Genomic DNA, 17,618 nt, shown 5'->3' on the forward strand with positions numbered 1-17,618 from the left:
GGGTATAGGACAGTGTCGAGGTAGGTAGAGATGAGTTCAGTGGGGCAGGAGCATGCTGAGACAATGGCTCGGCCAGGGTGGTCAGGCTTGTGGATCTAGGGAAGGAGTAGAACCGGGCAGTGCAGGGTTCCCGGACTATGAGGTTGGAAGCTGTGGGTGGGAGATCTCCTGAGGTAATGAGGTTCTGTATGGTCTGGGAGATGATGGTTTGGTGATGGGGTCATGGTCGAGGGAGCAGTAGGAAGAGGTGTCCTCGAGTTGACGTTTGGCTTCAGCAGTGTAGGGGTCAGTGCGCCAGACTACCACTGCGCCTCCTTTATCTGCTGGCTTGATGGTGAGGTTGGGATTGGAGCAGAGGGGTTGGAGGGCTGCACGTTGTGAGGGTGAGAAATTGGAGTGGGGGAGGGGGGGTAGACAGGTTGAGGCGGTTAATGTCCCAGCGGCAGTTGGAAATGAAGAGGTCGAGGGTGGGTAATAGGCCAGCGCGGGGTGTCCAGGTGGATGCAGTGTGTTGGAGGTGGGCGAAGGGGTCCTCGGAAGGTGGGCGGGAGTCCTGATTGTGAAAGTAAGCTCAGAGGCGGAGGCAGCGGAAGAAGTGTTCGACATCACAGCGTGTATTAAATTCATTGATGCGTGGACGGAGGGGGATGAAGGCGAGTCCTTTGCTGAGGACCAATCAAACACACCCTGTGGCCCAACATTTCAACTCCCCTTCCCACTCTGCCGAGGACATGGAGGTCCTAGGCCTCCTTCACCGCTGCTCCCTCACCACCAGACGCCTGGAGGAAGAACGCCTCATCTTCCGCCTCGGAACACTTCAACCCCAGGGCATCAATGTGGACTTCAACAGCTTCCTCATTTCCCCTTCCCCCACCTCATCCTAGTTTCAAACTTCCAGCTCAGTAACTGTCTCCTTGACTTGTCCAACCTGCCTATCTTCTTTTCCACCTATCCACTCCACCCTCTCCTCCTTGACCTATCACCTTCATCTCCTCCCCCACTCACCCATTGTACTCTATGCTACTCTCTCCCCACACCCACCCTCCTCTAGCTTATCTCTCCATGCTTCAGGCTCACTGCCTTTATTCCTGATGAAGGGCTTTTGCCCGAAACGTCGATTTCGCTGATCGTTGGATGCTGCCTGAACTGCTGTGCTCTTCCAGCACCACTAATCCAGTACCTTCATCCCCTCCCCCATTCACCCATTGTACTCTATGCTACTTTCTCCCCACCCCCATCCTCCTCTAGCTTATCTCTCCACGCTTCAGGCTCTCTGCCTTTATTCCTGATGAAGGGCTTTTGCCCGAAACGTCGATTTTACTGCTCCTCGGATGCTGCCTGAACTGCTGTGCTTTTCCAGCACCACTAATCCAGAATCTGGTTTCCAGCATCTGCAGTCATTGTTTTTACCTTTATCAATCTGTACTTTGCCAGCAGGGGGCCTCAGTGCCAGCCACCCACATGGAAATAGTGGAAACAATTCCTATTTTTCTGCTCGTTCTGAAAGTGTGCAGCAGGTAAAATTAGCTGCCCAATGTCTTGCATTCCTGATTTTTCAATAATGCAATGGCTGAACACCCAATCGCTTTCTTACACTGCTGTTCACAGGTCTGGAATATAACCTCAGGGCCAGCATTCTGGAAAAATTCCATATTAACGTATACTGACAGACATTGAGCATTCACCTAAGGGACCATTGCTGGCAGACTAAGTGGGACAAAGGAGAGGGTGCATTGGCGAGCAGAGCTGAACAGTATGACGTGCAAAATGGTGCTGGACAACAGCATAGGGAGGCCTATGGCAAAGCTTAGATAATACAAATTCAGCGTCCTGTTGCTCAGTAACTGGGAGTTACAAAGTGGAAGCTCCAGAAGCTGCAATGTTCCTCAGATGTTTATAGACCCTTATTTCAAATCATAGAATTCCTACAGTGTGGAAGCAGACTATTCAGCCCATCAAGTCCCACCAACCTTCCAAAGAGCATCCTACCCAGACCCAACCCCTACCCCATCCCCGTAACCTTGCACTTGCCATGACTAATCCATCTGGCCTGCACATCCCTGGTCATCATGGCAATTTAGTATGGCAATCCATCTACCCTACACATCTTTGGACTGTGGGAGGAAACCCACACACAAAAGGAGTATTTGCAAACCTCACACACTCCCCAAGGCTAGAATCAAACCTGGGTCCCTGGCAGCATTGCTAACTACTGAGCTACTAGACTGCACTGTATGTGGATTTCATATCTGATTTACCCTAATTATAGCTCATGTGTTGTCCTGTTGCATAGCTACCTTCAAAGGAGATTAACTGGCCCCCAGTGTTGCTCTGCACTGTATTATTTATTGCTACTCAGGCTGGAGATAGCTTACAATTGTTGGGATCAGGTGAAAAGGTTTGTTTTTAATCCCTTTGAATGGCTGCAGAAGCAGTACCAGCTTGAATTGGAGATTAATAAATCATTCAACAGTTTCAACTCGCACATTGCACATGCTATGAAGCCAGCACAAATGGATCTTTCAGGGCAGGAGTTCAGTCTGTGGGTGATGGTCTGATCTGAATGGATACGGGCACACTGAGCTGTTGCCTATGTTCCCCTGTGGAGTAACTAGCTTCCACTTCCTGATGGCATTCTTTGAGGAGGGTGGTTTCCCTACAAACATCAGGAAGATCAACTAGGAGAAAGTGAAGACTGCAGGTGCTGGAGATATGAAGAGCTTTTGCCCAAACGTCGATTTTCCTGCTCCTTGGATGCAGGAAAGTACCTGTTGTGCTTTACCAGTGCTACACTCTCGATCAGGAAGATCAACACGTGTTGGCACAACATACCACTCAACAGTAGGACAGTGCGCTACTGGCAACCAAATGGAGCAAAGTAGCAGGAGCCGATAGGATTTACCTCAAATTCCTAAAGAATACTGGATCATTTGAATGAAGTGGCTAGCAAAGCAGTTTACTGGTGATCTGCTGCACAGGCACATGTCAAACATCTGGCCACAAATCAATAACAATATCCAGTCAGACCTGAATCACCTGCCATAAAACAGATTGAGTCCCAGCCAGGAAACTGTAGTATCCTCCCCAATGTTTGAGCATTAGTCATTGTTGCTCTGACCAGGTCCTGACACAGAGCTCACACATCAAGACCCCCTTTCCATAGAGATCTGAAGACAGAAACTGAGTTTATTGACTTATCCTGTGACACAACAGGCCACTGAACCTCCACCAACTGACCAACTCCACAATCAGTGATCAGTGTGCACCTCAGAGGTCAAATCAGTGACCTGCTTACAAACCAACAACAGGGTCTACCAGGGACCATCAACTCCCTTCAACATGACTTCCCTCACACAAAACTGTAGAAGTTGGCAAGTCAAAGAACTTCAGGGTAGAGAGGAACAACACTCACTCAGCCTCTAGAAGCCTTTTTAACGAAATGGAGACTGTGCCTAAACACTGCAAAGAATCTTGTTTCAGCCTCCCTCCTCAACAACTCTAGGGTCAGGGAAGAACTTCATGTCCAGTTCTGTGACTGACCATTCAAGGTAATGTGGCACTGAAACATTTAATGAGCTTTTAATACTGCTCCTGATATCTACATTGAGTTATACAGATTTTTTTAGATTAGATTAGATTAGATTACAGTGTGGAAACAGGCCCTTCGGCCCAACAAGTCCACACCGCCCCGCCAAAGCACAACCCACCCATACCCCTACATTTACCCCTTTACCTAACACTACGGACAATTTAGCATGGCCAATTCACCTGACCTGCACATCTTTGGACTGTGGGAGGCAACCGGAGCACCTGGAGGAAACCCACGCAGACACGGGGAGAACGTGCAAACTCCACACAGACAGTCACCTGAGGCGGGAATTGAACCCAGGTCTCTGGCGCTGTGAGGCAGCAGTGCTAACCACTGTGCCACTGTGCCGCCCCAGACAGACCCTTTGGTCCAACTTGTCCAAGCAAAGCAGACATCCTAAGTTAATTTAGGCCCATTTACATAAGAACATAAGAATGAGGAGCAGGAATTGGCCTTCTGGCCCTACAAGCCTGCTCCACCATTCAATAAGATTATGGCTGACCTTTTTGTGGACTCAGTTCCATTTATCATGTAGATTAAAATCCCGCATGATAACTGCCATACCATTTTTACAGGCATTAGTTATTGCCCACTCCAACATGATATTATTTGGTGGCCTACAGACTACGCCTATCAGTGAACATTTTCTTCTTAGAATTTCTAACTTCCACCCAAATGGATTCAATCTTATTCTCCATAGAACCTATATTATCTCTCAGCACCGCCCTGATGTTGTCCTTGAATATCTGAGCTACACCACCTCCCTGACATTCCTATCTGTCCTTCCATATAGTCTAATACCCCTAGATATTTAACTCCCAGTTGTGACCATCCTATAACCATGTATCTGCAATGGCTACTAAATCATATTCATTTGCGATGATTTGTGCTGTTAATTCATTGACCTTGTTAAGAATGCTACGAGCATTCAGGTAAAGTGTCCTTATGCTAGCTTTCTTGCCCTCATGATCTAATAATATCACCTGAGATACCCTTCCTTTTAACTTCTTTCATAGTCTGCCTTGTACTTAAACTCTCCTGCACACACGCTAACCTGCTGCTTACCTTTTCATTTATCATACTTCCTGTTATTTTCCCTTTCCCTTTCCCTATCCCCCGACTCATTTGCTTAAAGTCCTAATGACCACCCTTATTCATCCTTTTCACTAGGACATTGGTTCCAGATCAGTTCTGGTGGAGACCATCACATCAGTACAGATCCCAGTGGTTCCAAAACTGGTGCCAATACCCCATGAAATGGAACCGCTCTTCCCCATACCACTCCCTTGGCCATGTGTCTACTTCCCTAATTTTCTTGTCCCTAAGCTAATTTGCATGTGGCTCAGACGGTAATCTGGAGATTATGACCATCGAGGACCTGCTCCTTAATTTCATTCCTGGTGCTTGATAATCCCCAAACAGGTCCTCCATCCTAGCCTTGCCTATGTTGTTAGTCCCAACGTGGGCCACATCAACTGGATCCTCCTACTCCAATATCCTTTCAAACTGGTCAGGGATGTCCTGCACCCTGGCACCGGGCAGGTAACACGGCTTGCAAAGGATACTATATATCTCCCTAATTATAGAATCCCCGATAACTAACACTTGTCTTTTTGCTCCCCCACCTCTTGAATGACCTTATGCACCATGGTGCCATGGTCAGCTGGCACATCCTGCCCGCAGCCCTTTTCCTCCTCCATACAGGGAGCAAGTACCTCATACCTATTGGATAAGGTCAAAAGCTGAGGCTCATCCATTCCTGAACTCAGAATCCTCTGCCTGCCTCACTTGCAATCACACCCTGCTGTCCCTGATCACTAACTGAATTTGAATTACTTAATCTCCCAGATGTGACTGCCTCCTGAAACAAAGCCTCCAGGTAACACTCCCCCTCCCGGACGTGCCGCAGTGTTTGAAGCTCAGAGTCCAGATCATCAACTCTGAGCCAGAGTTCCTCCAACGACCAACACTTGCTGCAGATGTGCTCACTCCTGTTCACAATGGGAACAGCCAGCTCCCACATCATACAGCTACAGCACATCACCTGCCCAGCCATCTCTACTAACTTTATTAATGTTTACAAATTAATGAGTTAACTAATTTCTAACACTTCTCCATGCTCTTTTTCAAATAATCAAATAATAGATAAATGAAAAAAAATTTTTTCAACCAATCATGATAAAAAAGAAATAGAAAAGCCTTACCTTATCAACACACCAGTCTTTTTTGTCAGTAAGAGGAGGGTGGGTGAGAGATACTACGTGTAGTGTGTCTCTGGTTCAGCTGCTGCCCAAATATATCAGTTCACTTACCTTCCCAGAGTGCAATTCGACCGCTCCCGCTGCTGCTGCAAAATGGAGGCCACTGACTCACGAGATAAGTCCATTTTAGAGGGATATTTACCTTCCTGGCAGCGCCCTCCTCGCTCTCACCACTCCCACTGCTGCTGTATTTGCCAGCATTTGGTCAATATCCTTCTAAACCTTCCCTATTCAGCGAAAACAACCCCAGCCTATTCAGCCTCTCCCTCTGGCTCAAACCCTCCAATCCCGGCAACATCCTTGTAAATCTTTTCTGAATCCTCTCAAGCGTCAAATGTCTTTCCTGTAGCAGAGAGACCAGAACTGAAGGCAGTAAGCCCAGAAGTAGCCTAACCAATGTCCCGTAAAGCTGCAACATAACTTCCCGATTCCTTTGCATACGCACATTACAGATGAAGACACTTATGTATCTGGGCACAAATTAAGCAATTTGGAAGAAAACTGCACCTCACTACCTCAGTGTGTCATGCAGCAGGAGATAAAACTCATTAAGATCAGACCTTTCTAGGAGAAAGTGAGGACTGCAGATGCTGGAGATCAGAGCTGAAAATGTGTTGCTGGAAAAGCGCAGCAGGTCAGGCAGCATCCAAGGAGCAGGAGAATCGACGGTTCGGGCATGAGCCCTTCTTCAGGAATGAGGAAAGTGTGCCCAGCTGCCTAAGATAAAAGGTAGGGAGGCGGGACTTGGGGGAGGGGAGTTGGAAATGCGATAGGTGGAAGGAGGTTAAGGTGAGGGTGATAGGCCGGAGTGGGGGTGGGGGTGGGGGCAGAGGCGGAGGCGGAGAGGTCAGGAAGACGATTGCAGGTTAGGAAGGTGGTGCTAAGTTCGAGGGTTGGGACTGAGACAAGGTGGGGGGGAGTGGGGGGGAAGAGGGGAAATGAGGAAACTGGAGAAATCGGAGTTCAGCCCTTGTGGTTGGAGGGTTCCTAGGCGGAAGATGAGGCACTCTTCCTCCAGCCACCGTGTTGCTATGGTCTGGCGATGGAGGAGGCCAAGGACCTGCATGTTCTTGGTGGAGTGGGAGGGGGAGTTGAAGTGTTGAGCCACGGCGTGGTTGGGTTGGTTGGTCCGGGTGTCCCAGAGGTGTTCTCTGAAATGTTCCGCAAGTAGGCGGCCTGTCTCCCCAATATAGAGGAGGCTAAATCGGGTGCAGCGGATGCAGTAAATGAGGTGTGTGGAGGTGCAGGTGAATTTGTGGCGGGTATGGAAAGATCCCTTGGGGCCTTGGAGGGAAGTAAGGGGGGAGGTGTGGGCACAAGTTTTGCATTTCTTGCGGTTGCAGGGGAAGGTGCTGGGAGTGGAGGTTGGGTTGGTGGGGGGTGTGGACCCGATGAAGGAGTCACGGAGGGAGTGGTCTTTTCGGAACGCTGTTAGGGGAGGGGAGGGAAATATATCCCTGGTGGTGGGGTCAGTTTGGAGGTGGCGGAAATGACGAAGGATGATATGATGTATGTGGAGGTTGGTGGGGTGGTAGGTGAGGACCAGTGAGGTCCTCTCCTGGTGGCAATTGGAGGGGCGGGGCTCAAGGGCGGAGAAGCGGGAAGTGGAGGAGATGCGGTGGAGAGCATCGTCGATTACATCTGGGGGGCAATTGCGGTCCTTGAAGAAGGAGGCCATCTGGGTGGTACGATATTGGAACTGGTCCTCCTAGGAGCAGATGCCGCGGAGACAAAGGAATTGGGAATATGGGATTGCGTTTTAACAGGGGGCAGGGTGGGAGGAGGTGTAGTCTAGGTAGCTGTGGGAGTCGGTCGGTTTATAGTAAATGTCCATGTAGATGCGGTCACCCGAGATAGAAATGGAGAGGTCTAGGAAGGGGAGGGAAGAATCTGAGACGTTCCAGGTAAATTTGAGATCGGGGTGGAAGGCGTTGGTAAAGTGGATGAACTGTTCAACCTCCTCGTGGGAGCACGAGGCAGCACCAATACAGTCATCAATGTAGCGAAGGAAAAGGTGGGGGTGGTGCCAGTGGAGCTGCGGAAGATGGACTGTTCCACATACCCTACAAAGAGGTAGGCATAGCTGGGGCCCATGCGGGTGCCCATGGCTACTCCTTTGGTTTGGAGGAAGTGGGAGGATTGGAAAGAGAAGTTGTTCAGGGTGAGGACCAGTTCAGTCAGTCGAAGGGGGGCGTCAGTGGAAGGGTACTGGTTGTTACGGTGGGAAAGGAAGAAGCGGAGGGCTTTGAGTCCTTTGTGATGGGGGGTGGAGGTGTATAGGGACTGGATGTCCTTGGTGAAGACAAGGCGTTGGGCACCAGGGAAGTGAAAATCATTGAGGAAGAGGAGGGCGTGGGTGGTGTCCCGAACGTAGGTGGGTAGTTCTTGGACTAAGGGGGACAGGACTGTGTCGAGGTATGCAGAGATGAGTTTGGTGGGGCAGGAGCAGGCTGAGGCAATGGGTCGACCGGGGCAGTCAGGTTTGTGGATTTTGGGCAGGAGGTAGAAACGGGCGGTGCGGGGTTGTGGGACTATGAGGTTGGAGGCGGTGGATGGGAGATCCCCTGAGGTGATGAGGTTATGGATGGTCTGGGAGATGATGGTTTGGTGGTGGGAGGTGGGGTCATGGTCAAGGGGCAGTAGGAGGAGGTGTCCGCGACCTTTCTACCCGCAGGTCACATGCTATGATCATTTCACGATCATATCCCTTATAGGTAAGGTGCAACCTGACTGAAACGAGCATTTTCTCTGAATTGCGCTGACACCGTTCCCTGCATTGACTTCAGGTTTCAAAAGTCGCTGCCGCACATAAATCTCGGAGATCCACACAGAAAATAAGAAAGCTAGAGGGAATGTGGGCTGAGACGTAAAACAACAGTTAAGGTGTTTAAGTTAACTTCTCCAATGAAGGCAATAAGTGTAACATTACATCAAATCTAGTCTGTGACAGTTGTTTGGCCAGGTTTAATTGCTCACTGCTGAATAGATCCAGGGTTCAGCTCTGCAAAGTATATTAAATTGGCAGAAGACTAGAAGGTACATTGATATGGGAGGACAGGCACCTAATGAGATGGACGAGAACCCAGTACTGCGTTTTTCTGACTGAATCAAATGAAATGCAGTGCACAGCTAGATTAAACTAACATGGATACCTAATTACTGGAAGCATTGACATTACCTGTGATGAAAGGTACAGAAGGGAGCCAATCTCAACTGGTTTCTGAAACAAGATATCATCGACAGCAATCGCATGAGGCCGTGAATTTCTGAAAATAAAACAAAAATTTGCAAATTGGAAATGCAGGACATCAGCAATGATGCATTCAATTTTCCTCACCCTAGCTTCTCCACTGCCACATATCTGTCAAGGACAAAAGTTATCCCAATGCCTCGATCAAGATCACTCTGCTCTTGGAGAAATACATGTGTGATGCCACTGAAGCAGCAAGTTGAAACATCAGACTTCGGGGCGGCTGCCTTTGTTATCCTGGCACCAGTAGACAGCCTTTTCCATGTAGCATTGTATGTTTGCTTGTATATCGATGGGCTTACATAACCCAAGGAGCGAAATGTGTGCATAAAGACCTTTTTTTGGGTGGTATTGTGGCTTAGTGGTTAGCACTCCTGCCTCAGTGCCAGGGACCTGGGTTTGATTCCAGCCTCAGATGACTAAGTGTGTGGAGTTGCACATTCTCTGCATATGGTTCTGCCAGATGCTTCAGTTTCCTCGCAGTCCAAAGATGTGCAAAGTTAGGTAGATTGGCCATGCTAAATTGTCCGTAAGGTCTACCTTGGTTGAAGGTGCTAAATTGGAGGAAGGTGAACTACAACAATATTAGGCAGGACCTGGAGAAGTTTGACTGATGGCGGCTGTTTGAGGGTAAATCTACATCAGACATGTGGGAGTATTTCAAATGGCAGTTGATAAGAGTTCAGGAGCGGCACATTGCTGCGAGAATGAAGGACAGATATGGCAAGTCCTTGGATGGCCAGGAATGTTATGACCTTGGTCAAAAAGAAAAAGGAAGCATACGTAAGGTGTTGGGGAAAGGGAACTTACAAAGCCTTTAACGTTTACAAGGAAAGTAGCAAGGAACTTAAACAAGGAATTAGAAGGGCCAAAAGGGGTAATGAAAAGTTGTTAGCAATCAAGATGAAGGAGAATCCCAAGGCTTTTTATATATGTATAAAAAGCAAGAGGGTAGCCAGGGACAGGGTTGGCCCACTCAAGGACAAAGAAGGGAATCTATGTGTGGAGCCAGAAGTGAGCGAGATCCGAAACAAATACTTTGTGTTGGTACTCACCAAAGAGAAGGAATCAGTGGAGGATCAGGGAAGGGAATGGCGAATTTCTAAGCCAAGTTGCGAATAATAAGAAAGAGATATTGTGCATCTTAAAAAGTATTAAGGCAGATAAGTCCCCGGGTCCTGATGGGATCTATCCCAGAATATTGAGGGAGGCAAGAGAACAAATTGCTGGAGCATTGACAGACATCTTTGTATCCTCTTTGGCCAGAGGTCCCAGAGGACTGGAAAATGGTCAATGTTAACTCACTGTTTAAGCAGGGTGGCAGGGATTGTCCAGGAAATTACAGGCCTGTGAGCCTTACGTCAGTGGTAGGGAAATGATTGGAAACGATTCTCAGGGACAAGATCTATTCGCGTTTAGAAGCAAATGGACTTATTAGTGATAGGCAGCGTGGTTTTGTGCAGGGGCAGGTAGTGTCTCACTAACTTGATTGAGATTTTTGAGGAGGTGACGAAGATGACTGATGAGGAAAAAGCAGTTGATGTTGTCTACATGGACTTCAGTAAAGCCTTTGGCAAGGTGTCTCATGGCAGACTGGTACGAAAGATAAAGTCACAAGACATTGGGGTTCACTGGCAAGATGGCTACAAAACTGGCTTAGTCATAGGAGACAGAGGGTAGTGATGGAAAGATGTTTTTTGGAATGGAGGGTTGTGACTGGTGGCGATCCACAGGGATCAGTGCTGAGACCTCTGCTGTTTGCGATCTACATAAATGATTTGGAGGAAAAAGTGTGACGAGTCTAATTAGTAAGTTTGTGGATGATACAAAGATTGATGGAATTGCGGATACTGACGAGGATTATCAGAAGATACAGCAGGATGTAGAACCATTAGAGGCATGGGCAGAAAAATGGCAGATGGAGTTTAATCCGAACAAATGTGAGGTGATGCATTTTGGAAGGTCAAGTACAGGTGGAAATTACACAGTGAATGGCAAAACCAATAGGTGTATTGATACGCAGAGGTATCTGGGTGTACAGGTCCACAGATCACTGAAGGTGGCAGCGCAAGTAGATAAGGTCGTTAAAAAAAAGCCTATGGCATGCTTGTTTTCATTGGAAGGGGCATGGAGTATAAGGATAGGCAAGTTATGCTGCAGCTTTATAGAACTTTAGTTAGGCCACACTTGGAATATTGCGGACAGTTCTGGTCACCACACTACCAGAAGGTTATGGATGCTTTAGAGAGGGTACAGAAAAGGTTTACCAGGATGTTGCCTGGTATGGGGATTTTAGCTATGAAGAAACATTGGATAGACTGGTTTGTTTTCACTGGAAAACAGGAGGTTGAGGGGCAACCTAATAGAAGTGTATATGATGTGGATGGCATGGATAGAGTGGAAAATATGAGGGACCCCTCAGAGTGGAGGGGTCAATTACTAGGGGACACAGGTTCAAGGTGCAGGAGGGGCAGGTGGAGTTTGAAAGAGATGTGCGAGGCAAGTTTTTCACACAAAGGGTGGTGAGTGCCTGGAACGCGCTGCCAGAGGAGATGGTGGAAGCAGACACAATAGCAGCATTCAAGAAGCATCTGGACAAATACAGAATAGGATGAGAATAGAGAAATATGGATCCCGTAAGTGAAGACAGTTTTGGTATGGAAGGGCAAAATGTGTCGACGCAGGCTTGGAGGGCCAAGTGACCTGTTCCTGTGCTGTATTGTTCTTTGTTCATGAATGTGCAGACTAGGTGGATTAGCCATAGTCCATGCAGGATTATGGAGATAGTGTAGGTGACTGGGTCTGGGTGCCACCTACCTTTGGAGGATCACTGCTGACTCATTGGGCTCAACCTCTTTCACACTAGAGGTTCTATGAAAGACTACTGACAGTACATGATCATAATTAAATGCATGGATGGAAACAAATGCAACAATCCTGAAAAATCTGTATCATTGACTATTTGATTATTTCATGAATGCTAAAAAGCAGGGTTTTGAAAAAACAGCAAATAAAATCGGGAAAAAAAAACATATATAGTATCAATAATAGAAGGGAGAAACTGCTAAAGTCTATAGTACATCAGAGTAAAAGAAAAGGTGTAATGAACCCCCAACGCTTTCAATTCAAGTATGCACAAAATACAAGGCTCTTACCCATAGACACAAGCATTTGCCCAGGCCAACTCAAAAGCTTTCCTCATCAGAAACCCACCAAAGATTTTGTTGAAAATATTACGTTCCTAATTTTTTAAGAAGAAAGATAAATTAGAATACAGTTCACCGAGATGGTACATGAATAGTTCTCTTAGATCTTAGATCTTTAATAATCAAGCAATGCAATATAAAGGACACACTTGCATTTTTCATTGAGCAGAAAGGAAATTTAATCAAAACCAATTTTGATGACTTAAATGGTGTTTTAAAAGTGGATAAGATAACAGACTTCTGCACAAGACCTTGAGACAAACACACTGAAGATCTAGTCCTTCCAGAATACTGCCGTAACATTGTACAAGAAGTTATTTTGTTATCAATGGGTACTGCGGGATTGCATCTCCAGGCAAAACAAATTCGGGAAAATCTGCAGGTGGTCTTCCACAAACAATGAAAAGGTTCTTTAATTTGTTCTTGGAGTAGGTAAAACAATTTGCATGATTATGGTGAAAGGGCAGGGAGTAGGACTGGCTGTCAGGGAAAGTCTGCATGAGCTCAACAAGCCAAAAGCCCTCCTTACATCCAAACATATTAATTTTAGATGCTGTTCAGCTCTTTCAGCCCACTCCACCATTTGATCAAATCATGGCTGATCTGTTTATGGGCTCATCCCCATTTGCCTTCTAACCCCCAACCATCCTCGTATCCTTTGACTCCCTTGTTAGTTAAAAATTTATCCATCTACACCTTAAAAACATTCAATGACCCTAACTTCAGCGCTCTCCACAAAACAAAATGCCACAGACTCACAATCCTCAAATATTTCTTCTTATCTCCATTGTTCATCTCCAATTTATAAACTGTGTCTTTTGTTCTTGTCTCTCTCTCTCAAGGGGAAACATGCTTTCAGTATTCACCATGTCAAGACCCATTGGGATCAAATTCCAATAGATACAGGACCAGCTTGTCCTCATAAGATAGCCCCACATTACAGAATCAACTGCATAAAATTTCTCTGATTTGCTTCTCGTGCGATTCTGTTCTTTCTTTAGCAAAAAAGTTCAGCAGAGTTAACGCTTTGGGTTGAGTGACCATTTCTCAGAACATCAGACTCCCTACAGTGTGGAAACAGGCCCTTCGGCCCAACCAGTCCACACCGATCCTCCGAAGAGTAATCCACCCAGACCCATTTCCCTCTGAATGATGCACCTAACACTATGGGCAACTTAACATGGCCAATTTACCTGACCTGCACATCTTTGGACTGTGGGAGGAAGCCGGAGCACCCAGAGGAAACCCACGCAGACACAGGGAGAATGTGCAAACTCCACACAGACAGTCACCCAAGGCTGGAATCGAACCCAGGAACCTGGTGCTGAGAGGCAGCACTGCTCCACCATGAGCCACCACGCAACTGAAACATTAACTCTTGATTTCTCAGATGCTGCCAAACCCAATGAACTTTTCCAGCAATTTCTGTTTTAGTTTCTGATTTACAGCATCTGCAGTTCTTGCGGTTTTTATTTTGTGCTTTTTCTTTTTTGGGCTGTGAGATGTTTTAAAATATCCCAAGGATATAAAAAGTAATATAAATACATCCTTCTTTCTTAATACTTACATTTTTTTTTACAGATGTTATACTAACACTGACTGCCCTATAGAGAAGCAACAAGGTAGGTGCCAAACATAAAAGATGATCTCAGAAAAAAAGCATGATAATCCAGCAAGGGGCAAGTTAAAGGGAATTCTTATTTAGACCTGCAAGAAATGCCTTAGATTATGTGTGAATTTTATTTTAAATAAAGCCAAATTTTAGGACAAGAGAATAGGAGTTAAATTTGAAGAAAATATTTCAAACAATTTCTAAACCAAATGTGCAATAAAATTCCAAACAACTTCTTCAAGTGATACAGGCAATAACATAAGGGAATTCAATAGCAGACCAGGAGCTATAACAGAACTGACACAGGATAGAAAGCTTTGTTGAGGCAATGATCTGGACTCCGAAAATCTCTTTCTAGCTTTTCGCCATTTGGAAAGTAACTTGCTCTTTCCTTTAAGGTCTGAAATGGATAACCTCAAATTTACTTGTATTTTCACACTTTCTTGAAACCCTTTTCCCACAATTCTGCCTATTCCTTAAGCCATTCAATATTTCTTTACAACATTACACTTGCTTACACGCAAATTTGGACATGTGATAATAAGTCCTCAAATACCTTCAGCCGAAGACCATTGCCATTACTAAATAAGATAATTGTCAGCTACTGGAACCCTGTTAATTTTTACATCTGTGTATGCTATCACTTGAGATTTTGTGGGAAAGAGATACAAAGAGCATGTGAAGAATTGACTTGTATCACACTGGATCGAAGTTTACTTGGCTTTGATAGTCAATCAATCAATCAGTACCTGTTAAACAACACACCCACTGGTTGATTCAAAAACCAGTTCTGAAAGTGCAGAGTGCCACATGTACTGACTCACAACAGAGACCTTTATAGTCCTACAATTTTCTACTCCATGTGAACTTATTCTGGAATCTGTTAAAAGTTTTAATGTCTTTATTCTTGCCAGAATATGCAAATTAACCACCATGACCCCCCCCAGGCCAGTTCACTTCAGACGTAGCTTTAAAAACCCTGGACTTGCAGCTTAGAAGAAAGTTTGACCTTAAAGAATGGTGTCAAGATCAACTTGAGAGGTGCACCTTTTAAAGCATGTTTACTTTATCTTGCAAAGCATCTTCGTTGCTGACTGGCATCCCTAAAGTCTCCTAATCCCACACAGAGATCCACAGGGTTCCATAATCCCTCAACTCAATTCCCAGTATTTCCCAACCCTAGGGGATTCCTCCTGGAGTCTTTGATCTCTGAGCAATGCCTTCGGATTAGCATAGCATTTTACAAGGAAGTTACCTGAGCTGAAGAGTTTCAGTGATGAAAGAGAGACTGGACAGACTGTAGTTTGCTTTCCTTACAGCAGAGGAGATTGATTGAGATGTATAAAATTATGAGGTATAGGGTAGACAGGAAGAAATGTTTCACCTTGGTGGAGGGATCATTGACTAGGGAAATAGATTTGAGGTAGGGGGTCAGATGAGATGAGAAGAAAAACCTTTCCACCCAGAGCATGATGGGTATCTGGAAGTCAGTCCCTATAAAGGATGGTGGAGGCAGAAACCCATAACATTTAAGAGGCACACAAAGCTATGGAGCCAAGTGCTGGAAAATGGGATCAAAATAGTTAAGTGGTTATACCTGACTCGTAGGGATGTGATGAGCTGATGGGCTTTTTTCTGTACTGTAGGTCTTTATGTCATTTGCTGAATAATCCCAAGTGTGCTAAAATTACATTAACAACCAATGTAAGATTATTGACTGCACTTGCAATGCAACTTGCTTATGTTGCCTTGTCACAATACATGTTTAAATACAGGGACATGTCACCTGCAACATAAGATATATGACCAGGCATTGCATTTTGTTTTTAAACTGAGCGAAAGCACAGAGAACATTAGCTTCTTGCTGCTCCCTTCATACAATTACAGATGACTTATCAACCAACCCAAACATTCTTCTCACGTAGTATAAATTGTGCTCACTTTGAAACTTGGCATTAGTGCATTTGTCCTGAAGAGTGCAAAGTGAAAGATTTCGACAGAAGACTGCTTTCTTCAGCAACAGGTTCATTCTAAATTTTAGATTTTAGATTTTATCTGTCAAGTAATTTTATGTAAGAAGGCTAAAGTGTCAGTTTCCATTTTCATTCCCAATTAAATGAAAAGTAAAGACAGGAACCTGTATCTGAAGAGATAAATACCAGGTAAATAGTGGGACTACAAAGCAGATCAGAAGCTGTGTATCCTGCAGTGAGTAACTCACCGCCTGACTCCTCAAAACCAGTTCACAGGCTTAAGGCCAAGATGGAATTATCCCCAGATGCCTTGAAGAGTGCAGCCCAAACAACATTCAAGAAGCTTGACACCATCCAGGATAAAGCAGTCCAGCTGACTGTCACCACATCCATCACACCTTCCATCACTGACACTCAGTAGCACTAGTGTGTACCAGCTGTAAGGTGCACTGCAGAAATTCACTAAGGCTCCTTAGATAATAGCTTCCAAACCACCAACCTCCCACATCTAGAAGGACAAAGGCAGCAGATCGACAGAAACACCACCACCTGCAAGCTTCCCATCAAGCCACATACCATCCTGACTTGGAAATACATTGCTGTTCCTTCAATGTCACTAGGTCAAAATCCTGGCACTCCCATCTGACAGCATTGTGAGTGCACCAACACAATAAAGAATGTACTGGATCAAAGCAGCTCACCATCAGCCTCTCACGGGCAATAGTGAATGGGGAATAAACCTCAGCTTTACCAGTGACAACCATATCCCACAAAGTCTAATTTACTTTGTTTTCTTTAATCAATTTTTACAAGAAAAAAAGTTCAACAGAGGCAGAAACAGACTTTTTTGTTCAGTGCCATCAATGATCTCTGATGTAGCAACTCAGATATGTAGCAACAGGTTAATGGTGCCAGTTGCTGTTACTCCATTAACTATGAGAACATTAATAAGGAATGAGGCGCTATATTTTTGGATTTTGCACTATCCCATCTGATGGGGCTTCACCTACGATTCCGTAAACATCTGAATGTCTCACTTTCTGGAGTGACTCACTGATAAAACCTGGTTTAAAAGTAGAATTCTAACAGAACCCGTGTTCAGTTTCTTGAGTGTTGTTGAAGCTGCATTCATCCAGACAAGTCAGTATTCCATCATGGTCTTGACTTGTAACCTGTAGATCATCAACAGGGAGTGAGTTACCACAGAATTTCGAGCCTCAAAACTTAATAGCTGCAGGGTCAAATGCAGGTGAATTCCAGAAAGCCCAGAAAGATTAGTTGAGGAAAAATTGTGTTTAAATATCTTGAGATTTACTGAAGTGGTAACAGAATGTGAATATGGTGTGCATGGATTTTGAAACAGTGTCTGATGCTGTGCTGCATAACAGATTTGTGAGCAAAGTTGGAGCTAATGCAATAAAGGGGACAAGGATTTGGCTGAATGACAGGAAATGGATACAACGGTATTGCTAGTGCTTCCAAACAAACCTGTTGGCCGATAACCTACAGTTGTGTGATTTTAACTAAGGAAATGGAGATTAATAGAAATGGCTGGAGTAATTTTTCAGGCTGGAGTAGGGTAGTTCCCTATGGCTCAGTGCTTTTTTTGATGGTACTAATGGCCGCTATAAGAATTGTCCAATCTCTTCACATGAGGTCAAAATGTCAATTTTTTTCTCAGTTAGGGGGCCAGTGTGCAAATTTCAGAATGAGAAATAAATAAAAAT

The 17,618-nt window shown here is 45.3% G+C and overlaps 1 protein-coding gene across 4 annotated transcripts in view; it reads right to left on the bottom strand.

Annotated features, from left to right (window-relative positions):
* Window positions 1-17,618, bottom strand: part of LOC140486063 (acyl-coenzyme A thioesterase 9, mitochondrial-like) — a 75,589-nt gene that overhangs the window by 5,016 nt on the left and 52,955 nt on the right. For 3 of the 4 annotated variants that reach the window (XM_072584677.1, XM_072584678.1, XM_072584676.1), the window contains 3 exons: window positions 15,516-15,599; window positions 12,256-12,341; window positions 9,029-9,116 (listed from right to left, as the gene is read on the bottom strand). In XM_072584677.1, coding sequence (XP_072440778.1) covers window positions 9,029-9,116; window positions 12,256-12,341; window positions 15,516-15,599 — 258 coding nt within the window. The remainder of the gene's footprint in view (window positions 1-9,028; window positions 9,117-12,255; window positions 12,342-15,515; window positions 15,600-17,618) is intronic. The other variant, XM_072584675.1, reaches the window with a different exon arrangement.

This window comes from Chiloscyllium punctatum, chromosome 15 (genome assembly GCF_047496795.1).
Source record: "Chiloscyllium punctatum isolate Juve2018m chromosome 15, sChiPun1.3, whole genome shotgun sequence".
NCBI lineage: Eukaryota > Metazoa > Chordata > Chondrichthyes > Orectolobiformes > Hemiscylliidae > Chiloscyllium > Chiloscyllium punctatum.